This window comes from Mugil cephalus, chromosome 15 (genome assembly GCF_022458985.1).
Source record: "Mugil cephalus isolate CIBA_MC_2020 chromosome 15, CIBA_Mcephalus_1.1, whole genome shotgun sequence".
Taxonomy (NCBI): domain Eukaryota; kingdom Metazoa; phylum Chordata; class Actinopteri; order Mugiliformes; family Mugilidae; genus Mugil; species Mugil cephalus.
The window spans coordinates 5,717,354-5,741,482 of NC_061784.1; the positions used below are offsets into that span (position 1 = coordinate 5,717,354).

The 24,129-nt window shown below is 41.1% G+C and overlaps 3 protein-coding genes across 6 annotated transcripts; all 3 read right to left on the reverse strand.

Annotated features, from left to right (window-relative positions):
• Window positions 1–1,350: 1,350 nt before the first annotated feature.
• Window positions 1,351–9,152, reverse strand: frmd8 (FERM domain containing 8). Of its 2 annotated transcripts, none has more exons than XM_047607214.1 (11): window positions 8,797–9,152; window positions 7,548–7,645; window positions 7,244–7,411; window positions 7,019–7,120; window positions 5,687–5,745; window positions 5,340–5,506; window positions 3,713–3,928; window positions 3,494–3,617; window positions 3,205–3,354; window positions 2,815–3,028; window positions 1,351–2,714 (listed from the first exon to the last, which is right to left on the reverse strand). In XM_047607214.1, the coding sequence occupies exons 2-11, from the start codon at window positions 7,636–7,638 to the stop codon at window positions 2,602–2,604; spliced, it is 1,404 nt and encodes a 467-aa protein (XP_047463170.1). In that variant the 5' UTR covers window positions 7,639–7,645; window positions 8,797–9,152; the 3' UTR covers window positions 1,351–2,601. The 2 variants fall into 2 exon arrangements, with proteins under 2 accessions (XP_047463170.1, XP_047463168.1); XM_047607212.1 differs by having other exon boundaries at window positions 8,801–9,151.
• A 921-nt stretch (window positions 9,153–10,073) lies between these two features.
• On the reverse strand, window positions 10,074–13,709 carry rom1a (retinal outer segment membrane protein 1a). Its single transcript, XM_047607215.1, has 5 exons — window positions 13,568–13,709; window positions 13,072–13,305; window positions 11,275–11,705; window positions 10,939–11,185; window positions 10,074–10,828 (listed from the first exon to the last, which is right to left on the reverse strand). Exons 2-5 carry the CDS (start codon window positions 13,219–13,221, stop codon window positions 10,607–10,609), a joined length of 1,050 nt encoding a protein of 349 aa, XP_047463171.1. The 5' UTR covers window positions 13,222–13,305; window positions 13,568–13,709; the 3' UTR covers window positions 10,074–10,606.
• A 2,042-nt stretch (window positions 13,710–15,751) lies between these two features.
• On the reverse strand, window positions 15,752–23,094 carry si:dkey-273o13.3 (hornerin). Of its 3 annotated transcripts, none has more exons than XM_047606247.1 (8): window positions 22,896–23,094; window positions 22,207–22,452; window positions 18,909–22,020; window positions 18,528–18,556; window positions 18,169–18,330; window positions 17,990–18,056; window positions 17,751–17,855; window positions 15,752–17,401 (listed from the first exon to the last, which is right to left on the reverse strand). In XM_047606247.1, exons 2-8 carry the CDS (start codon window positions 22,398–22,400, stop codon window positions 16,667–16,669), a joined length of 4,404 nt encoding a protein of 1,467 aa, XP_047462203.1. In that variant the 5' UTR covers window positions 22,401–22,452; window positions 22,896–23,094; the 3' UTR covers window positions 15,752–16,666. The 3 variants fall into 3 exon arrangements, with proteins under 3 accessions (XP_047462203.1, XP_047462202.1, XP_047462204.1); XM_047606246.1 differs by having other exon boundaries at window positions 15,752–17,497; XM_047606248.1 differs by lacking the exons at window positions 15,752–17,401; window positions 17,751–17,855; window positions 17,990–18,056; window positions 22,207–22,452; window positions 22,896–23,094 and having other exon boundaries at window positions 18,178–18,330; window positions 18,909–20,947.
• Between the last annotated feature and the right edge of the window lie 1,035 nt (window positions 23,095–24,129).

The window sequence follows — 24,129 nt, forward strand, 5'->3', positions numbered from 1 at the left end:
TGTGCTCAGTCAACTAATTACCAATACTCCTGATCTTAACTCGTCATGTATATAAAGCACACCTGCTCTAAGAATCAGTTTCTTACATTCCAACTTCTACAGCACCATGGGCAAGACCAAAGAGCTGTCAAAAGATGTCAGGGACAAGATTGTAGACCTGCACAAGGCTGGTATAGGTTACAAAACCATCAGCAAAAGGCTTGGTGAGAAGGTGACAACTATTGGTGCCATTATTCGCAAGTGGAAGACCCATAAAAGGACCATCAACTGTCCTCGGTCTGGAGCTCCCCGCAAAATCTCGCCTCATGGAGTGAGGATGATGATGAGAAAGGTGAGGGAGCAGCCTAAAACAACACGGCAGGAGCTTGTTAATGATCTGGAAGCAGTTGGGACCTCCGTCACCAAGAAAACAGTTGGCAACACACTGCGCCGTTATGGATTGAACTCTTGCAGTGCCCGCAAGGTCCCCTGCTCAAGAAGGCACATGTACAGGCCCGCCTTAAGTTTGCCAGTGAACATCTAAATGACTCAGAGAAGGCTTGGGAGAAAGTGCTGTGGTCTGACAAAACCAAAGTTGAGCTATTTGGCATTAACTCGGCCCGCCATGTTTGGAGGATGAAAAAACGTGAGTATGACCCAAAGAACACCATACCCACGGTTAAGCATGGAGGTGGAAACATCATGTTTTGGGGCTGTTTTTCAGCAAAGGGTACAGGGCAACTTCACTGCATTATGGGGCCAATGAATGCAGCCATGTACTGTAACATCTTGGACAAAAACCTTCTTTCCTCAGCAAGAACACTGAAGATGCCTCGTGGGTGGGTTTTCCAACATGACAATGACCCAAAACATACTGCCAGGACAACAAAGGAGTGGCTCAAGAAGAAGCATATTAAGGTCATGGAGTGGCCTAGTCAGTCTCCAGACCTTAACCCGATCGAAAACCTGTGGAGGGAGCTGAAGCTCCGAGTTTCCAAGAGGCAGCCAAGAAACTTGAAGGATTTAGAGACTGTCTGTAAAGATGAATGGGCCAAAATCCCTCCTGCGCTGTGTGCAAACCTGGTGACCAACTACAAGAAACGTCTCATCGCTGTGCTTGCCAACAAAGGTTTCTCTACAAAGTACTGACTTGTGTTGTGCTTGGGGATCAAATACTTATTTCCCTTAATAAAATACATAACAATTTATAACTTTTAGATTGTGTGTTTTTTATGCATTTTCAACTGATATTCTGTCTATACCCATAACCAGTAAACAACCATAAAAACCAGAGTCTGATCATTTCTATGGAAGTGGGCAAACTTACAAATTCAGCAGGGGATCAAATACTTATTTCCCCCACTGTACATAGATTGTGTTCCCTGTCTTCTTTCAAATGGTGTCATGATTGTGTTCATTCAATTTAAATGGTTAGCCAAAAACTACACAAGCAAGCTGTAGCCTAACAATGCTTGGTTAAAGTGGTGCTGATGAACACGGTTAAGATCACAAGTTGCACATGCATAGTGCTGCATTAATAATCCTTTGTTAAAAGGGTCTGACCAAGCAAATGATAGTCAAGCCCGGACCTGTGTATGGATGTCTACCTGTGTTTATCTATGATTATGAAATTCCAACAGGCAGGAGTAACGGTATGGTTTCTAATTGTGAAGGATGAAAGATCTTATTAGATGGATAAATAATTTAAAGAGAACCCATTTTCTGTAATTTAACTCAAAATTGTATTCCCTTATTTGTGGATACCGGCTCGACACTGTGAAAATCACAGTGCAACTTCTTCTGCTTGCTACAATAAAACATCTTTTGTTTTTTCCACATCAAAATATTTTTTGAAAGTAACAACAAACCATGAATAGCAGCTACAGGTGTCACTAAATATTAATAATATCAAACTCTTGAATATGTGTACTTACAAGATACTTCCACAACACAGCCAATGTGCTCCCATATGGATGACTTATAATAAGTTGCGCAGAGCACTCGACACTTGTACCAGTTCTATTCTAAAGTGGCTTCGCCCTTTCCTGAGAACAAGGCACCGGCTGTTTGAAAAAGCAAAGAGTTTTAGATCGTCCCCTAAAAGCGCTTGTCATGCTGACTGTAAGAAGCATGTAGTACCTCTTTCCGTTTTGAGGAGGAGTAACAAAATGCTATATGGGGAGTTATTGCAGCATTCTTGGTGTTCAGCCCCCGATATGGTAAAAAGAGGTAATGCAGTGCATATACTCTTTTGAGGTGTAACATGTTTGAGTGACAGCAGTAAATCTGCAAGCAAGGTCAGAATTAAGGATTTCTCAAAGGCTTGTCTTATGAAAGAGGTCAATGTTCTATATGTAAGGCCATCTAATGAACAGCCACTTCAGTTCAACCTTGGAAGCATATCTGTGAATAGATGGTTTTGTTTTTCACATGTACTTTCTAAATACCGTATGTACAACTTCAGAAGATAAATATTGTCACTCACACTCTTGCTTGGTCCTTGTGTGTTCACATGTTAGCAGTTAAATGTCTCAAGCTTGCATCAAGTCTTGTCTTTAAATGTCAGTGTAAAATGTTCAGATTTGGTCTTTGCGAGGATCAGGGCAGAGTCGATCAGTGACTTTAACCCTGCTCCAGACTTTCTGTCACTTGCACAGCGGAGTAGCTGGGTGCGGGAGGCTGTCGGGTGAAAAAGGACGCGGCTCTTTTCGGCTTCAAGCGTTTGATTTCTTTTCCTGAAAGACAGAAATGGAACAAATACTTAAAACATCTTCTGCGCCATCTTGTTATAGGTGTACCTCTTTAAAAAAAAAAATACAGTGAAGTGAAACTCACCATTGTCCACGTAGCTGATGGTGTTAAGTGAGTGGACCCGACTGCACACGACACTGCCTTGCCTGTGCAGCATCCCCCGGCGTCCTCCACGTCCATTCTTGGCGCCGCTCTCCTGAGGCACACTCACCTCCCCTTCCACCATGGCTGCAGCTCCTCCTTCAGATGTAGACTTCAGCTCCACGCAAAACTCAATGAAGCCGCTCATTAGCTCTGCCTGGTTGACAGAAACAAAACGATTATCATTATAACTATGCATTATCAACACCCGTAGTTGATTTTTAACAGTCCATTAAAGAACCACACACACACACACACACTGCACTCTGCACTGAGACACACATAAGGAGAGTACACGTGCAGTCGCAAGACCTTCCTGAGACCGTCTCTTACCTGTTTTGAGTAGATCTTTAGCAACTTGTTGACAGGGGTGCCATCTTCCTCCCCATCAAACTCTAGCCACAGAATGTGTGAGTCGCCCTCCTCCTCAGGGTAGCTATGGTCCCAGGAGAGCTCGCTGAAACGCAGCCCGAGCAGCACGTGCTGCAAGAAAATGTTTTCATGAGGATAAGCAAAAACTGTTCTGCAGTGTCCATAATAATTATCCACGTGCTCACAAGGAAGAAACAAAGATGTGCAATAGTGTTTTACAAAGACGTGAACTACAGAGTGCAGTGCTCACCTTCTCTTTGACATCCATCACATAAACTCCCTCCAGGCAGATTCCAACATTGACGGCTTTGCGTTTCCCCCTCTGAAGGATCCCTTGAGCTGGTTTGTCAATCTCCCCAATGAAGAAACCGCACCTGTTTGTGCATTAAGTGCGAAATTAAAACCCAAGACATTTGTAGTGCGTGAATGATTTGATTTGGATTTTTAAATCCCCATTCAGAAATCCTACCCATAATAAGGCAGAGCGTGACATGTATTGAGGTACTGGTGTAAGAGGTCTGTGGGCTCAGGAGAGTTTCCAGCAGATGTGCTGATCTTCCTGTACTGCTCCAGGAGGTTCTGCTCCAGCCCTGCCTGACGACTCGACTTCCCTCTCAGTGTGGAGAGCAAACCTCCACTTCCCATGGTGACATGTGCAGGCAGGAAAGAAGACAGCTTCTTTTCCCTGTGGAAGACAGAAGATGGAGGGTTGATCTGTACAATCTGAGCGAGATTTAATCCAATTTATTTGTTAACATTTTCCGAATCTCGCATCACACAGTTCTTTGTTTTCTGTCATGCTCGTCTCATTAAATCTATTTTTCTGTCATTTAGATGTTCTTTAAAATCTGTTATAGTCACTCCACTATAGTTTTTTTACTTTCTCAAATACTACCACCCAAATCTAGACCTTAAAAAGTGGGAGAGAACTACTTAACTTAAGTTAACTTAAAATAATCCTATGAAAAGAGCATCATGATCTAAAATACAGGTCAGTCGGTTGACAACGTGATTACTAACCTTACGTTATATATATTTTATACTCATCAATGACCCAATTACATCATAAGATTTGAGTTATACTCTAAACTCTTGCACTATAACTGAGTACAACAGAGTAAAAAGTCTAAAAAGTCATTTTTGTTCTATGTTTGTTTTGATGCTGCATAACACAACTAGTCAGTTTGGACATAATGATTTTGAGTTAGCTAGTAAAGAGCTCTTAAACAGTTAAAAGGAAGTAGAGACAGCAGAAAACAGCAAGCACACATCAAGATGTTGCAACAACGTAAGCCGACAACTTTTAGACTTCCTCAGAAATATCTGTTCAGATATCTACATAACTGCTTGTACTGTATGTACAGCACTACACAGGTGCTGTCAAGGTTCTGTCAAGTACTATAATTCTAAGTCAGTCCATTACGATAAAATTTGAATTAGTGAAAAATTAGAAACACATTCACATGATAACCAGTAAAGTTTACAATATTCTCTTTTGAAATATGTGGGTCTATAGAGAAAAGGGAGAGGCAGAAAGTCAAGAAGGATCATACACTGATAACAAGCTGAGTCAGAATATTTTCATAATGTTTGTGTGGGAGCATTTGGTTGCGCCACAGTTAAATGTGGAACCTATTTGTTTTGTTGTAAAACAGTTCATATTTAAACCATAATCAGATTCTGCAGTTTACTTCGAAAGCGATACAAGGGAAGGAATAGACTTAAAAAGAACATAAGAACTGAATATAAAGAATACCTGTTTAAATAAAGTAAGATGTGAAGCTACTCATGTCTGTCAGCTTCTGATATTTTGGTGATGGTTAAAATCTCACCTCAAGTTATCACTCAATAATTTACAACCTATGTTCATCTCTTCCCAAGACGCGTTCCTTGGTCATTTAGACGACATTGCCTACTATACAAATTCCTCTTTTAGTGTTTAATGCAATTTGATTTCAAATTCAGGAAAGAAGCCTGTAGTCTGACCCCAGCTTAAGTGTGTCTAAGCGGTATCGATCTTCTCCTCTTTGCAAATTTTTAATTGTTGAACTTGCCCTTTAAGAGAAACTGAAATATCAGCAGCCTCTCTAACTCACCTTATGGTAGTTGTAAAATGTTGGCCGTCCAGACCAGTTCCCTCATCAAGGGCAAGAGACAAGGCTCCAAGACCTGTCCAGTGCTCAGGGTCACAGGGGTATCGACCAGTGAGGATGTTGCTCTTGGCCTCCTCATAAAGAAGTCTCAACACTCCCTCATCATGAATCTAGACAGGACAGTGAGTCATGGGTTTTATATACTTTTATTCTATAAAATCTACAGCTTTGACAAATTGTTGATTTTAATTTAATGGTACTCGTGATCATTCAGAATTTAACTGAATTAAATTGAATATGGATTTGATTTATATTTAAAATGGGTTAATGTTTTGCAGTGGTAATAATACCTGCAGTTCTTTGGATTTGGGATAGAACACATTGCGTCTGTACTGAAGGTACGGTTCATCTGTGGAAAAAGCAGAGGACAGTGATGCATTAGCGTTAGGGGATTGTATTGTCAGATCATTCAAAGTGACACTCGTGAAAAAACAAGCCATCAGCTAAAAATAAACTCACAGTGTAAAGTGGGTGCAATCGACTCCCAAAAACAGTGATTATAAAAAATCTTTGACTTGACTGAGTGGGAAGTTATTGCTGTGTCACCAGTTCATTGACATATCTGGACTAAATAGACCTGTCACACCACATGTGTGGGTTGTTCCGCTTTCACAATCAAAAGTATGACAAATAACACCAAAGCGCCCATGACCAACTTGCATATTGTTCAATCATCTCCCAGTTAACATTACAGAGTTAATCAATTGCAATGGACTGCATCACAACAGTAGTTATAATCCCAGTGAATGAGGCAACTAGACTGCACACACATGTCTTGTAACCTGGAACATAACATGTTTTAATGTTTTTTAATGTTCAGGTTGTGAACAAGACGCTCAGTTGAACAGAGCTTTGAAAGGCTTCTGCGCAATGCGAAAGGTTAAAGGGAAAAACTGCCTGGAGACCCAACAATAGCATAAATACAAAGTTGTGCATTCTGTAAAAAAGTCATGCGACTGTTCTTTCTTTCTTCCTTCCTTCTTTTCTTTTGGAATTTCTCTTGATGCAGTTTCATTTTCTACCCGTTCCAGATGTTTCTTTTCTTATGCAGCCACAGCTGTTTATGACTTATCATGTAACGTTTCTCTTTTATAGATGTCTTAAATGCCTTCTTTCTATTTATTCTAAACTTCTTAAACTAGAGGGCATGTTTATATCTCATTTATACTGGGCGAACCACTCTGACGCAACAATTTATACTTAACTACAAACAGAAGAGAACAGCCACAGAGAAAGAGGCTGTGCTCAGCATGCAAAGACAAACATACAAACATCAGTATGAACAGACAAAATGGAGTTGAAGGGTAAAACAGAACCAACCCACTCACTATGTTTTTTAGCAGTTAAGTATATCACTGGTAGTAAAGCCATACTTTATCCGACCTTACTGGGAGCAATTTTTAAAATATTCTTCTCTTCAGCTATGGAAACCAACAAGTCACATTGACTTTATTATTTGCTTGTTTGATTATCTTCTATTTCATCCCCTTGCACTGACATCAATATTTTCCCATCATAAGTCACTGCCATGTGTAAAGAAATCAATTTTCCTTATACAGTATATGTTTTCAGCATATAACAATGAAGTACTTTTTGGTGCAACTTACAGTCTGAACTCTCACCTTGTGAAATGTCTTCCTCTGAAGCCTCAGTGAAACGATAAAGCAAGTCTTGCCACTGTCGACACAATTTGTATGGCTGATGCCTTGCCTTTAACTGCAGTTCTTAAGAGCATGGAGGAGAGGCAAAGGTATTACAGTGGGATGTATCATTTACAATGTGCAATATATGTTATTAGGTAACGTCATATGAATTAGCGATGAAAGTATGTGTGTAAAAGTTCTCACCGAGCAGTGGAGAGCAAAGCCAGAAGGCAAAAACGTCCTGTGCAGACTCGGGAATATGGAGAGCCTCACGAACGCTGCGGCCCAACTCCTGCACAGTGACACTGCCGAGCCCTTCTACTGATAAGTGTACTGCGCTTTCTCCAAACAAGTACACAAGCACATCCTGAGCTGTGTGAACGGACACAAAATTATTTACAAAACTAGGTCAAACACTCCATCATTCTTTCGAGTCAATTTGCTATAATTTGGTGCATGCACGAAGGGGTTAATTTATCTCCCAGTAATAGAGGGTGTTGCTCTGTACCACGGGAAAGGGTTGCAGAGGAAGCAACACTTCCTCTTTGTGAGTGATCATCTGATGAATCTGGAGGAAAACTGCAGTCATCTCCCTCCATCTCTAATCTGAAACACAAACATAAACCAGTCACAACATGAACACAGAAGCTTAGTGTGTACACTACAACACACAGTACATCATTTCACAGACTGAAACGGTCCACAGATCTCCAATTTGAAAAATAATCCCGGATGCATATCGGGTGGGGAAAAAAGGAAGTCTCAAAGGCGCAATATAAATATTTCAGAATGAAACACTATGAATTACAGAACTTAACCTGAAACGAGATTCATTAAAGGTCGCATAGCTCCACATCCCAATCGAAACTTGCTGATTGGAGGCACAATTGAGATTGTTTTTAACTAAACGTCACAGAATGAGTAAAGAACAACAATGAGGTATTTGTCATTTTAGACTCGATTTTAGGGCAGACTTAAAAAGGTGCCCAGCAAATTTTGACCGAGTATATGCAGTGTTTACATTAGCATAGTGTGTGTAATGCACTTGCATTAGTCAAACACCCCCAAGGGTACAGCTAAGACGTGACTAGACATGTGCTGCCAACATGAAAGGGTGGATCTTTCTCAGTCGTATATGTCATTCCATACTCCAATTGCTTTAGACATGTTGTGATAAACAAGTCCAATATAGCACAGACCTCCCTGCGAACCAGTGCCACCATGTGGTATGAAGCGAGGCACTATAGTAAGTGTACAATCATCACAACATCCAGACGACCGTTGACCTCACCCACCTTTAGCCGCGCCACAACACTGTCAATTAAACCGACTCCTTTACATAGTTTGTAACACGGCTTTCGGCTATTGGGTGTCAACCAAAATTGAAAAAACAAAAACGTTACAGAGAAGTCATTGCATCCGGCACCATCCCGTGGGCAGTGGGACAATCATCATTTATCTGTCACCCACACATACCCAGACAAAACGCAGATATCCCAGGGAACATCCCAACGACACTAAACCCAATTAGCGTTAGCCAACGTTAGCTTAGCAACAGTGCTAGCAACTGGGATTATTACAAACGATAAACGTCACTGCGGTAGTTCTGACCTATTAATACATTTTATTCGTCAGCCAGTCGGAAACTATTTGGTTGCTTAACCTATCTGGCCAACTGGCTAAGTTTCGGTGTTTTGTTCAACAGTCTGCTATGCTGTTAATAGCTCGCAAAGGAACAAAATGTCACTGTTGCCCACCTACCTGTCGGTTCCAACGCTTGCCCCTCCACTCGTTCCTTATTCTTTGGATATGATCCTGCTTATTTTGTAAATATAGCTAATCAAAGATTCGTGTTATTTCCCTGGTTACGTCTTGCCAGGTCTCATGAACTAGCTTTCCGGGCAGCTGCAACAGTTACAGAATGAGCGAATGCCGAACGATTTGATCAATTTAAAAGGCTCCTCTTTGCTGGGTGTGACGGTCAATTGGAAAGTTTTACTCAACCACAATAACTGGGGTATTAATCGAAATAAGGAACCATTTAAGAAGATTGGGGCGCATATCTTCGGGTGTAGGGAGGGAAAACGACGCGATCTGGTCGATATCATAAAATATGAACGCGACTCCTCGTGATAGGGTCAAAAAGATCTGATCTTGAAATGAGCCGAACACGTCAGTGAGCGCGGCGTTCTCCCGTCACGTGACCACGACGTAATTGCAGCTTAATTCAGCCGTCAACTGTATCAGCAGATTTATCAACAAATCACCCAAAAAATCATTGTTCTTTCTATTTTGCAGAAATACAAATAAAATTCACATTTAATGCTTAGTCACATCCTCAGAAATCCGTGTAAATGCATTTTTCCATTAAGTGGTTCACAACCTGCAACCGTTTGAATGCACACCACTTTTAAAATAGCTACAGAATGGCATTTAGTGTGCAATATAAAATAACATATGAGGAAAACACTGGACACGTAAGCTTTTTTTGCAAAAAGCAACTCAAATCTTAAATTTAACTCAAATTAACTGTCCTGTTAAAATACAGTGAAAAAAACAACAAAGTGCACTAGTGTGTCCAGCTATTTTATATTTTGTGTGACAAAATGTCAAACACTGGAAAAGTTATATTTCAGTTCTCAACATTTTTGTTTGTTTGTTTGCATGTTGTTTTGGCATTTAAACTTTTATAAACAGAGGAATCCTTTGCATGGTTCACTCTGCCCCTCACATCCACCTGACACAGGTATCTAACTGCAAACGTAGCAGGTTGAGCATTAACAAATGAGATTAGTGGCTTTAACCAAGGTGTTAGGACAGAGGACGCACTTGATGGCTTTCACTGCATTACTGACATCGATTAATCAGTCCTCTTAATCTTATTCCTTTCATCAACAGGGAGAAGACAGGTGGGGAGAACAAAGCGTTGTGGAGGGTGACAAATGAAGTGTTATAGTGTTTGCATTTATTGTGTTTACATCAGAAAAATGGAAATAAATAAATTAAGGAAGAAGTGACTCCACTCCATAAGGCATTTAGTAACTCCAAACTTTAATCATCTGTTATATTATGTCATAGTCCTGTTGTGCAGCAGAACATTGTGCCTCATGTTTTTCTACACTCAACTTTACATCTTTACATCATTTGTGTGACACCAAAAGTCATTTTTGTACACTGCCTCATCAGTTAGTGTTCATGCACTGAACTGTAATTTCATTGAATTTGACTTGGACAATAATGGGGAGAATGCAATTAGCAATTGACATCACATTCAAGAATAACAAGAATAAAAAAACATTATTTTTTTTTGCATATTGTTAATTTTAAGAACTTTTACACAGGGTTTATCATATTGTGTATACCTTTACTGATAATAAAGGTACCAGGATGAAAGTTGAATGTGAATGTGAAGTAGCTTATATATTTACTTTAGTGTTGATGGTAAGTTGACAATAAAAAATGCTAACCCTAAATGTGTGAAATTCGTCATCAATCATTTATGTTTTCTTTTTACATGTAAAGTGTATGGTGGTTGTCCTATTTACATGGGTGTACATTGTGTGTGGTTTAGGTGGCAGCTGGACCAGCAGGGGTGTCCCCCTCCGCAGTGCCCTCTTCCACCTGGTTTTTAAGCAGGAGGAACTTCAGCACAGGGTCGAGGTACTCCATGATGGTGTCTTGCACCCCTTTCTCCAGCAAGTACCCTTCTGTCTCGATCTCTGTGTTTTCATTCCCAGCCAGTGCCTCCATGGCGGTCTGCAGGAACCGCAAACTCACCAACACAGAGACCTGCAAAATGGGACAGTGGAGAAATGAGCAAGTTTTATCAAGGGTTTAAAAGTGGTGAGGTGGTGGGTATTACATTCAAATGAATGAGGAAAACTCCTCTCATAGTCTACCTGTAGGAGGAAGATTGACAGCACTCCAGCACCGATGGTGTTCATCAGGCCCATGTAGTAGTTGACGAGGGCCTCTCTGCACCCTCGCAGGTAGATGTTGAGCTCCTCGGTTTGGTATTCATAGTTGTAATGAGCGGAGTTGTTGGTGAGCTGATACTGGATGCAGGGCCGTGGAGAGCTGGGGTTGCAGCAACTGAACGGGACGCCATCAACCAAGTAGCGACCATCCACGTTGCTCTTGATGCGGCTAGGGAAACAAAAAAAATTACGAACAGTGTTACCTGTAAGATTTTCCAGCAATAGCTGCAGATGTAAACTGGAACCATATCCACTCACTCCTTCACTTCCTTAGAGTTGAAGTCAAGGTAGCGGTTGCTGATCCACTGGACCTCGAACCAGTCCCTGAAGTCAGTGTTTCCACAACAATGAAACTCCATCTGCAGGCGATCGATGTTCTGCTTCTGGAAGCAGCGGCCCGGGGTGTCTGTGTCCTTGTAGAAGCGGATGCCGTTCCTCAGGCCGACCTTCAGAGAAGACTCCAGACTGCCTTTCATTGCGTAGCTCATGATGACAGCTAGCAGCATGAGCACGGTGAAGAAACAAGAGACAGCAAAGTAGGGCTTCAAGAAGGTCTTCCAGCGTGGGAATTTCCCAGCATCCAGAGCATCCTGACAGATCTTTGACGCAAAGTAGTTGATGCCCAGGGAGGCCAGACCAACTATTATGAGGGTATTGGGCACGATATGTATATCTGAGTTATCCATTACCTGAAAGTATGACAGAGAAATGCAGAGAATATAAAATATTATTTGTTGAAAACACACTTGTTCGCTTGTTCATTCATATATATATATGACTTAAAGTTAACTTCATTAACTGACCGTTTATATATAATGTGCATATAATATATATTTCCTACTATTAAGTACAATTACACACACACACACACACACACACATATATATTATTAATATTATTATATAAATTGTGCTTAATAGTAGGAAATATATATTATATGCACAAACAGTCAGTCTCCAGCATTGACCAGTATTTGGTCTATATTTTTCCACTGGTACAGTCTTGATTTAAAGTTAATGAAGATTCAATAATGCCTGACCACACAACAACATGTGAGGTAACGAACCCACAAAGGCTCAAAATAGTTGACACAATCTGTCCCCTGTCGAATAAGATGGTGATGTCACGGTACAGGACATTACTAGAAGACACTAGTAATTGTATAGCATTTGTTAAAAACTATCTTGGTGCACATAAGACACTCGAAAAAGTTTCACAAACTCTGGTGCCTCATTTTCCGTGACACTGCATGTCTGCTACGTGATGCAATATAAGAAAGTTTTTTTTGTACTTTTTGGTTTTCTTTGTATTGCACTTCAATTCAAATAATTTAGTTAGGCCAATGATTTCAGTGTGTGAAATAAATGCTAATAATAAATGCTAATAAGTTGTGATGATAACCTTCAGAGACTCAGGGATTAGTGCGATTAAAATGGACAGAGCCTAGTTTATGAAATGATGAGTCAGGGCCCAAAGTAGGTCACAGGTGTATCTACGTCTTGATGTTGGTCCATAGATAAGAAATATTTGCAACTGTAATAGTGTCAGATACAACCCTTCCTGTACCCAGGATAACTTTTTCGCGTTTTCTCCCATAATATCGTTCAAGCATTTCAGAGCAAGACAGACTTACCAGGTGCAGTTGATGCTATTCATTTTCATGAACGTGTTAGTGTGTAATCAGCTGCATTGCTTTTTTTTTTTAAATCCAAATATGTTCTTAGTTTAAAGTTGTGTACAACACAACAAAGCATGAGTCTAAAATGATTCCAGCGTATCTGTAGTCTTTGATATTGTTTTAGCTTCAACGGTGCTCATAACAACAAAGGAAGCTATGATTTTATTGATTTCTTTATCCATTTACAGACATATATTATACTTATATTTCATGTCCCAAACCTTTATAATTAAACTGCAATTACATAGTAAATCATTGTTATTTTTAAGCAACTTAAGTAATTATTTTCAGTAACCTCAAAGTAAAGAAAAAACAATAACAGGCAAACTCAACAATCATTTCAAGGCACTCAGGCTGGCATGTAAAACTTCACGTACCTCTGCCCTCCTGCGGAGCTCCACCTTGAGGATGCATCCCAGGCTGAAGGTCGTGGCCGCAGCAAATGTGGCACACCAGGACAGGATCCACAGTCCCTGGGCTAGCTTCACCCTTTTCTGAAAGGGGAACTTCATCTTCATCACCACCATGGTTGCAGCAGGGGTGTCCGAGTCTTACCGGGGGAATAGGGGAAGGAGAGCGATGGGGCAACAAGGGACGATGCTGTGCTCTGTCTGCGGGAAAGGAGAAGAGTTGAAGACTAAGAGGCTTAGAGTCGAAAAGGACACAACTGACAAACGACGCGAAATTTGAAAAGCAGATCTGCAGAAACGGTGCAAACACATTTTAAAAACACTTATGACTGCTTTGTTGGAAATATAAACAATAAAATGTCAAGAAAGGTTGGTACAAAATCCTTTGAATTTAAAAAATGTAGAAGTCCACGTCTCAAGTGATGCATCTTCAAAAAAACGGTGTTAGTGTGCCAAAGTTTACCTTATTTCTCTCCCCAAAATTTGCTGAAAAAAGTCCAGTTATGTCCACCAGCCACTGTGCACCGTCCAGTGTGCCACACAGTGGATTTGGCACACTGGATTTGGCAAATGCTGGATACTGGACGCGTCTTACCACTAATGCCTACCTATCCTATTAAACTAGTCTGTGGATCCAGGCCATTGTCTGCTCAGCACCCATCGCTCATGCAGAGGGACATGAGTGACAAGCCAAATTGATCCTGACAGGAAGATGGATATTATTAGTATATAGTCATTAGCCATAACACAGATTCTCAGGACACAACTTCAAATGGACTCCTGAACTGGAATAAATCTGAGATTAGAAGAAAATGAGACTTGATAAATAAGAAGTGTACTATTATTTCCTGTTGCTGCTATAACTAAGTATGATATGATATCTATAGACTAGAATATTTAAAAATAATAATAATAATTTGTTTAAATAAATGGACACTGAAAAAATGTTTGAGGTATGGCAGGAAAAAAAGTGTGGTGACAGAGAGACATTTATCATCTATTTATTATCTCATAATTCTCATGATGAGCTCAGAGGAATAAACATAACTGAAAAGCTGATCATAATATCGTGTTTTCTGCCACATTTATGGAAGTTCCAGTTTCAAGAGAGCAGAAATATGCTGGTAACGCCAACAAACGGTAATAGCTCCCACAGTTTCTTCATGCTCTTTCCAAGAGGAGAACTCCACCCAGAGAACAGAGATCTGTCATGAACCTGACCCAGAATCAATGGCTCATGAGGACTATTTAGTAAACTATATTTATACCAGGACAGTATATAAGCATAGAGCAGAAATTAGATGTGACAGAAGTGCTCAGTGCGAGAGAGAAGAAAGTAGAGTACAGATGCTAAGTGCACCGTCCTTGGTGTTCACATCTCTGCTGACCTCATCTGAACTATGCACATCTCTCACCAGGTGACCAAGGCGCAACAAAGACTGTATTTCCTACACTCAACTCCCTCAGCATTTCTAACTTATAGGTCAGCAACTGCTGCATTGTGTGGTTCAGCAGCTGTACAGAGGAGAACAGGAAGGACCTGCAGCCAGTGGTAAGGGCAGCAGAGTGAATCATTGGCCAACCACTACCCCTCCTCAGAGACATTTTCACTGGCTGACTCCACTTGAAAGCCATTTCACATTTCCAGGAACTACACCCACCCTGTATATGGACTGTTCACCACACTGGCTTCTGGAAGCATACAGGCCTATCAAATCCAGCTCAAATCAGTTTCCATCCTCAAGCTGCTAAGTGCTCTCATCCATAGACTGTAGTGCAATAGCACACATGTAGATTTTCTTAAAAGACTCAGCAGTCAACATTTGTGGCTTTGTAACAACTGCTTCCAACCAGATTCTCAGAATGAAGCAGTCCTTATATCATACTCCACCACAGTGATGTCCTTTATGGACATGGGCTCAGAATTTCCAGAATGGCGGTGTTATTTACCACAGAGGTTACCTACAGTAAGTAGAGGTCACATTGATCAGATAGTATGTTATGCATCAAAGAGTAAAAAGAAGATTTTGTGTGATTAAAAAAAAAAACATTCAAATGGTAAATCTTTTTTGGAATGGAAAAACCTTTTTAGACAAACTTATCAATGTTGTGTGGAGTGTCTATTCTTTTCCACAGAAATCTTAAGAAATACTAGTCACTGTGGCTCCGATTTTCCGCTTCTGTGTGCTACATGTACGGTGAGTCATCAAAAAACAGACATCTGAGCTTAGTTTACCACACAGTCTTCCTCACTTACTAACAATATTCCTAGTGGCATCGAGCAAGAGGCGGGGTACAGCCTATCGCAGGGCTAACACAGAGACAAACAACCATAGGGTCAATTTAGGGTCACAAATCAGCGAGCATGTCTTTGGAGGTGGGAGGAAACCGGAGTACCCGGAGAAAACCCACACGGACACAGGGAGAACATGCAAACTCCACCCAGAAAGGCCCAAGCTGGACTCTAGCCCGGACCTTCTCGCTGGTAGGCATCAGTGCTAACCACCGAGCCGCTGTGCCGCCCCAGTCAACAACATTACCGTTACAGAATTTCAGACTAGACTTGAATAGTACAAACTGTTCTCTAACTAAGCTTTGACCAGGAAAGTCAGTAGTCCAGCAGTAAAACACATACAGACAGAATGTCTCCTTGTTTAATGATTTGGTTTATTAGATGTTACATGCACAGAGTTAGTGGGGTGACATTTACACAAATGAAATTTGTTCGGTTGCAAGCATTTATTTTGGCAGCTTCATTAATTTAGCAAGAAGGAAAATACATAATATAATAATGTTATTCTATGTGTGTGTGTGTGTGTGTGTGTGTGTGTGTGTGTGTGTGTGTGTGTGTGTATACACATATATATACACACTGTTGCCCATAAAGTTGGAATAAAATATGTCTTACTTCATGAAATGGTGATTTACTCTTTATAGATGCATATCCAAACTTAATTGTTCAGTCTCTTCCAAAGGTATAACTGATGTGTATAAATAGTAATAAAAGAATGTATCTGAAAACAAAATTATTCCAAATTTATGAGCACCATATATTCACATAAAGACATTTTATAACTTATTTGTAAGTATATACTGTGTTACACCAATTAATATATTAGAAGAGGAAAACATGATGGGAAGACTAGAAACTGAAAAGAAAAAAAAATGGTTTATAGCATCAGACAATACGGTCAAAATGCATAATTATGGCTTCTATACAAAAAACAAAACCAAAAAAAACAGAAAAACATGTTTATATGAATACTTAAGGTAAACTGCAGTTAACAGGGTTGAAAATCTGGAAAGCATCTACTTATATCTGCACCTATAATAATAATAATATACATTTAATTGACACAATCTAAGCTGATGTTTCAAGGTACATACTGCACATATTTTATTCATCTGCCTCATTCAGCAATCAGCAAATGTCAGCTACTGTAGTGTACATTAATCCCATACTGTAAATGGTTTAAGTTCTGAGGAATGGGGGTCTGAAAGAACATTAGTCTTAAGTTATGAAAGTAAGTCCAGTAAATCTTATGGTTTAAATACATTCCTGTTACAGCTTTGTTCGCTCTCCCGTCAACATCTCCTCTGGAATCTTTCCTGTCCAGCCGTGTATCTCGGCCCTGCCCTGCTCTCTTCCCTCACTAGAATGGGATTCACATATAAAGTGTTTGAGCATCCACTCGGCTGACTGCAGGCTGGCCAGGCTGCTATCTGCCTCTGCCATAACTGTGTTCCTATCATTGCTTGTTCTCCAGTGATGAATGATCTCATTATCTAAATCCTCAGTAGCTTCGTCCCCTGGGTGGTGGAGGTTCATCATGGCCTCTGTGCCTCTTAGCTCTTTTTCCATGTGATGGCGTGCCAGGGGGATTTCCTCCAAGCTAGCTGACCGGATCAGAATAGCAGACCCAATGTTGGGACTTGTGGTGATCCTATAACTCCCCTCACCTGCCAGGCCATCAGACAGATTCTTGAGGGCAGAAGAGCATGAACCGGTTTGGCCTACTGGAATAATCTCATTGTGGTGGGTGAACTGAAGATGAGGTATCTGCAGTGGGCATGGAGAGTGTCGTCTGACAATGTCCTCACCTCCTGACTCACTGTCTTTGTCCACATCTCCTTCCTGGTGTCTCCATGCTTGTCTTCTGTTCGATCCTGTCAGTATAAACCGTGGTGTCTCTTCTCCCATCTCTGACCAGTCAGATTCCTCCTCCTCTGGAACTGACCCCAGAGGTTGCTCCGGCCTGGGGGTTTTGTCCTGTCCGTAGTTATGGTTGTCCATAAACTGTACCGGAGGGGGAGCGATGGGATGATGAATTATCTGATTAATACCATCATCTGACTGAAAATGAAGGGTGGTCTTGTGTACCACAGAGGTTACCTACAGTAAGTAGAAGTTACATTGATCAGATACTAAGTTATGCATCAAAGAGTAAAAAGAAGATTTTGCGTGATTAAAAAACATTCAAATGTTAAATCTTTTGTGAAATGGCAAGACCTTTTCAGATAAACTTATCATTGTTGTGTCTATTCTTTTCCACAGAAATCTTAAGAAACACCAGTGACTGTGGTGCTGCCCTGTGGTAAAGCTATGTGCTGTCTAGCTTTTGAAAAAAGGAAGTTAAGGTTCTTACATTGAATGCTTCCATGTTGTTGGAATATTTCACATCAGAGAGCTGCTCCGTCAGCTCTGAAATACGCTGGTTCAACCTCTCACGTTCTCCTTCCATGTTGTGAGTCTAACCCCAAAAGTACAGAAAGCCCAGTCATCATCGCAGATAGATATTCACTAACTACAGGACTCTAATATGCCCCTCAGCCCCAAAAGACTGAAAAATGTTTAACGCAAGACATACACAGAATGTTATCTCACCACTGAGTGAAGCTTTTGCTCTAAAAGACTGTTGGTCTGTTGTGTGGAGGAGCAGCTGTCATGTAGTCTAAAATAAGACAGAGACATCAGAGAAAAGTTATTCACCAGTATTACAGAATATTGCACATTGTGGGCAATATTTCCATTTTCATATTTAATATTAAAAGTGAAGTATTCACCTTTTAAACCTCTCTGTGAGGTCACTAAGCTCCATGCGTGTCCTCTGAAGTTCTGCCTCCAGCATCTTTTGGCTGCTAATGAATTCCTCTCCTAAACATTCCATCCTCACTGCTGTCTGCAGCAAACTTTGATGGAGACCTTCATTATCATCCTGTAGTATCCTAAACACAAAATGACAAACTCAGACATTGTAAACAATGGATGTAAAATCACATATATCCATGTTCTCAAATGTATTTCCAAAGGAGTTCTGAGGATTCAATTAGCAAATTACTCTACGCCCAACTACTTCTAAGAAAGTCATTTGAACTATGACCTTTACCAGTGAACAAATCCAATATAATGACATCACACTTACATGATTTTACCCAGCTCATGTACATTCTCCTGTAATGGAAAAAAAACAACAACAAAACAAAACAAAAAAACAAACACAAAACAAAACAAAAAACAGAATTAATTATTTATAATGCCAAAAGAACAATAAGACAAATAATGACCATCAGTTTGGACAGGCTGGTTTGTAGTGTCATTGATGTCATTGACATTGACCACCATTCGTTACATGCGTAATATGTAATCAATTGTTTGACCATGACATACACACTGTTGCCCAAATCCATAGGAAATCAAATGAGTGGAACATTATTGCATAACCTGTTAATGGAGCACATAAAACACAGCTATGGTCCAAATATTTCTTAATATTTCATAAATGGTTTTAACAGGAAAGCCATACTTTATGTAACGATGGGTCGGAGAAACTTGTCCGTTCTTCATCCTGACTGGAGAGGCTGCTGTTATTCCTGGGTGAATCAGGTTTGCTAGACAAAGATTGTGGCTTCCTGTGTGAAGGTGAGTTGTTAGCTGAATGACTCCTTGAGTGGCTGTGGTGGTCATCAAGGCTATTGTTGGAGTGATGCTGGTGACGATCTTGGTGATGACTTGTGTTGTGGTAATCTCCATGCTGATGTTCATGAGATTCATTATGGTGGTCTCCATGGTGATGTTCAAGAGAATCACTATGGTGGTCTCCATGGTGATGCTTATGGCCTGAGCTGTGGTGGTCTCCATGGTGAAGTTCATGTGATCCACCGTGGTGGTCTCCATGGTGATGTTCATGTGATCCACCGTGGTGGTCTCCATGGTGATGTTTATGGCCCGAGCTGTGGTGGTCTCCATGGTGATGTTCATGAGATTCTCTGTGGTAGTCCCCATGGTGATGCATATGGGCTGAACTGTGGTGGTCTCCATGGTGATGTTCATGAGATTCACTGTGGTGGTCTCCATGTTGATGCATATGGCCTGAACTGTGGTGGTCTCCGTGGTGATGTTCATGAGATTCACTGTGGTGGTCTCCATGGTGATGCATGTGGCCTGAACTGTGGTGGTCTCCGTGGTGATGTTCATGAGATTCACTGTGGTGGTCTCCATGTTGATGTTCATGAGATTCCCTGTGGTGGTCTCCATGGTGTTGCTTTTGGCCTGAAATGTGGTGGTCTCCATGGTGATGTTCATGAGATTCACTGTGGTGGTCTCCATGGTGATGCGTATGGCCTGAAGTGTGGTGGTCTCCATGGTGATGTTCATGCGATTCACTGTGGTGGTCTCTATGTTGATGCTTATGGCCTGAGCTGTGATGGTCTCCATGGTGATGTTCATGAGATTCACTGTGGTGGTCTCCATGTTGATGCTTATGGGCTGAACTGTGGTGATCTCCATGGTGATGTTCATGAGATTCACTATGGTGGTCTCCATCCTGATGCTGCTGATCTTCACTGTGGTGACTTTCATGGTGTTGAACATGATGATGAACTTCACTGTTATGGTCTCCATGGTGATGATGATGGCTTGGGCTGTGGTGATCTCCATGGTGATGCTCAGGAGGTTCACTCCGGTGCTTTCCATGGTGATGGTGATGGCCTGGAGTGTGGTGGTGTCGATGGAGATGTTCAGCGGCTTCTTTGTGGTTCTCTCCAAGGCAAAGGTCATGAGATTCATTTTGGCAGTCTCCGTGGTGATGAGAAGGAAATTCACTGTGATCTCGATGGTGATGTTGATGAGATTGACTATGACAGTCTGCATGGTGATGTTGATTGCCTGAACTGTGGTGGCTCTCATGATGATGCTGATGGGAGTCACTGTCGTGGTCTCTATAGTGATGCTGATGCAATTCTCTGTGGTCTCCATGGTGATGCACACGCGTTGGGCTATGATGATCTCCATGGTCACAGGTTGAGTTATGGTGTCCAAGGTGATGTGTTGGAGAAGGGCAAGTGTTAGGATGGTTGCTGTGCTGATGGCCAGAAGTGCACTGGTCTCCATGGTGATGTGGTGTGGAGTGGTGACTTTGATGAGGGTGAATTGGATCATGATGGCTTCCATGGTGATGAGCATGGCCACTGTGGACCCCATGGTGATCATGATGGTGATGGGCATGGCCATGGTGGTCACCATGGTGATGGTGATGTGCATGATGGTCTCCATGGTGGAACTGGTGAGATACACTGTGATGTTTACCTTGGTGATGTGTTGGGCTGTAGTGGTCTCCATGTTGATGGTCTCCATAGTGATGGTGAGAAGTGGGACTAATGTGGCGTCTGTGTTGATGGACTGGACTGTGGTGATGTCCATGGTGATGGCGATGATGATGATTTATGGTGTGGTGATCTTTGCGGTGACGGTGGCGACTTGGGCAGCAATCGTCTTGCCGAGAATCATGGTGAGCAGATGTGTGATGGTCTCCTTTTTGGTGGTAATCCTTATGAGGAGACAAATGGGAGCGACACTCAGGTGTTTGAGAGCGTGAGTTACGCCCTTTCAAACTGCTAATATCAGAGCAGCTTTTGGGTCTGTGATGCATGTGATGAGGTGAGTCTGCAGACTGGCGATTGTGTTGTTGGAAAGATTTAGAGTGGGAAAGCTGAGCCGAGTGGGAATGCTTGCTATCATGGGAGTACTGGGAGCTTATTGACTCCGAACTGGCTCGGCGACTTCTCTGATGTCTGGGTTTGTCAGTGCTGCTGTCTCCCTTTCTGGATCCAGCTGAGGCCTGTCCTGGACTAGAGGGTCTTTTAGCATTTGTAACCCCAAGAGTAGTGAGTCTCATTGGGCTGAGTACCTGCCGAGTGATCTCATTGAGGAAGTTAGAGAACTTCATTTTCTCTTTCATTAAATTCTTCCTGGCTTCACATTTCCCCGACTCCTGTTCCATCTCACCCTCATTTCCATGCTCTTCTCTGTCTTTGGGTCTATAGAGAGCTTCCATTGATTTGGCTTTGCGGAAACTTCCATCTTTCACAGAGCTTCTTGTGGATCTCTGTTTCTTCTTTGAGGTACCCTGATTATGGCCACTATGAGGAGATTTGCCCTTCTCACGTTTCTGTTTGTCAGACTGCCGGTGTGGATGACCTTTTTTATGTATCAAAGGGGCTGTGTCGTCTCCTTCGTCAAAGAATTTGTGCTTCCCAGAAATGTCAGTACAGGATTGTGAATGACGGGGATTCCTAAGAGGATAGCTATCCAAACACTCACTACTGCTCTCAGAGGCCAGGCTGGAAGAAGAGGAAGATACAGTAGAAGAGGATGAGAATGAAGAGGAGGAAGAAGGCGAGGAAGAACCAGATGAAGACAGAAAGGAGGTGGTCGTTGATGAGGAGGAAGAAGAAGAAGAGGAGGAAGAGGAACCAGTTGAGGAACCCAAGGTAGTTTCCGAAAGAGAATCATGAAGATGGTTTTTCTTGTGGTGGTAGCGGAGAGAGTGAGAAGGATGAGACTTGTCATGGTCACCATGACGTCGATGGATTGGGTGATGATCACTGCAGTTGCTGTCATCTGCTGTTGAATGGGTGCTAATTTAAAAAGAAAAAAATAATGTTACAGTCAAGCTGTATCTACAAGAAGAATTTAATGCTACCAATGTAAAATGTAAAATATTATATCTACACATAGTATTGAAATATTTCTATTTAAAAGCTAAGGACTGGTTTGAGTGATGAATTAGAGAAGAGGCTTGTGACAAAAAGGGAAAGACTTACTCTGGGCTATTACTGTCATCTGACTGATGCTGGTGGTGGCGATGGTCTTGACTTTGGTGACGGTGCTTCATTTGCTGAGATTTTGAGCTGGCAGTCTTCCCATGCTTATGGTCTTTTTCCGGACGCTCACACATTTCAGACTTGTAGCCTTTGACACCTCTGGTGTCCCGATGAGGATGTAAATGTTTCTCCATCCACTGAGCTGTCAAAGCAGCTTAGTGTCGTCCTCTGAGATGAAATTGACCCCTGGGGAAATATTTGTCATCTTTAAAACCTGGTTAAAATTATTCTACCTAGACATTATAATTTCTCTATTTATTTGTAAAATAAAGGATACAGTAATACAGAATTATATTTTAGTACAGTACATACTATTATGCAATAACTTGAACAATGGCAATCATAATGTCATTACATTATTGTTACTTCCTAAAAATGTTCTGGTTTATCATAACAGTAAGCTGTTCACTGTTTAGTTTGAAGCTTGTGCACAAAGAAATAACAACTAGTTTGTGAAATACAGTTGTATATTTAAAGAAAGTCTAAAACAGGCTTTAAAGTTACAAACAACAATATGAAATACTTGATTAGAAAACAAAGATTAGCCTTCAAAAAAGTAATTCAGTAATTCATTGAATTCAATTGTTTTGATCTAACTTATCTTCCATACAGTTATTATTTTTACTTACTGTGACCTTGTGGGCAGCTGTGTTCACGCAATGACTCTCCCTGTGAAACGCACCATTTAACAGAACTGGGACCCACATGTGAAACAGACACACTCATGTATCAATATATACTCCAGTGCCATCCAATGACAGAAGAGCTAGTTGGTACACACACAGGGATTATCTAATTATTATATGCTACTGTATAGTGTATAACTCCAAACAGAACAAATGAATAACCAATATAACTACATTAACACTCATTATCGGATTACACATAAACCATGTCTTTTAAAGTGTAAGCACTTCTTTTTACAGCAAGTTTAAAAATATCAGCCTTTCTCTGTGTATTAAAAGACATGATTTATCAGAACCCTCACAAAAGCTTGTCAAACTCCAAAACATTAACAGAAAACCAGATGTGGTGATTGCTTTCCATTTCAATAATACCTCTAGGTTATTTTTATTTTGTTGTTGCCCTTGGCTCACAGTGATACATGAATATCTTAATGTCTGGGATCTGAGCATCTGTGCTAGCCAGAGGCAGGAGTATGCGGCGCATTAAAAATAGGAGCAGGACAGTGAAAAATGTCAGAGGTAAATTCTGCTGTTGTAGTGAGCGTGTGTAACTGCAGGCATGTTTGTAGGTTGTAGAAGTCAGTATCTTCTGTGTTTTTTGGAATATTTACAAAATGCATTCTGGCTTTAGAGCTCGTTCTGTTTGTACCAAAGAAAAAACATTCCTGGTCAATAAAAAAATGAGTCCAATTGTGACATTATTAACATCATTGCAAAGATATTTTTCCTAGCTTTGATTGCCATGATGAGTGTAGAGCACGTTAACAAGAAAGTGCCAAGTTATTGATCAGGATGTCCCTATTATGTCAGTGCAATGGGGGATCTAATAACTCAGAGGTACTGAGGGATATATTGAACTCCAATAGAGCGACAAAGGCAATTACACAACATCACAAGAGATTACAATGTTCTATGAAGGACCGTAATGTTTCAGCCATTTTTATGTGTCTAGAAATATATCCAACAATATAAACCAAAGCTCTGTGATGTGTTCAAGTGCCACATCTGTCGTCCTCGCTGTAATTTTGCAAGCGCGTTTTAATTTGTGACCGCCGGCAGCTTTCCCCGCATCAATGCAGCCGTGGCTCGAACCCTCTGACGATCGATGATAAAGCTACATTGCTGTTACTGGCTGGCAAACACAATGGAAAGTCATGAGAGTGAGCTAACATTCACA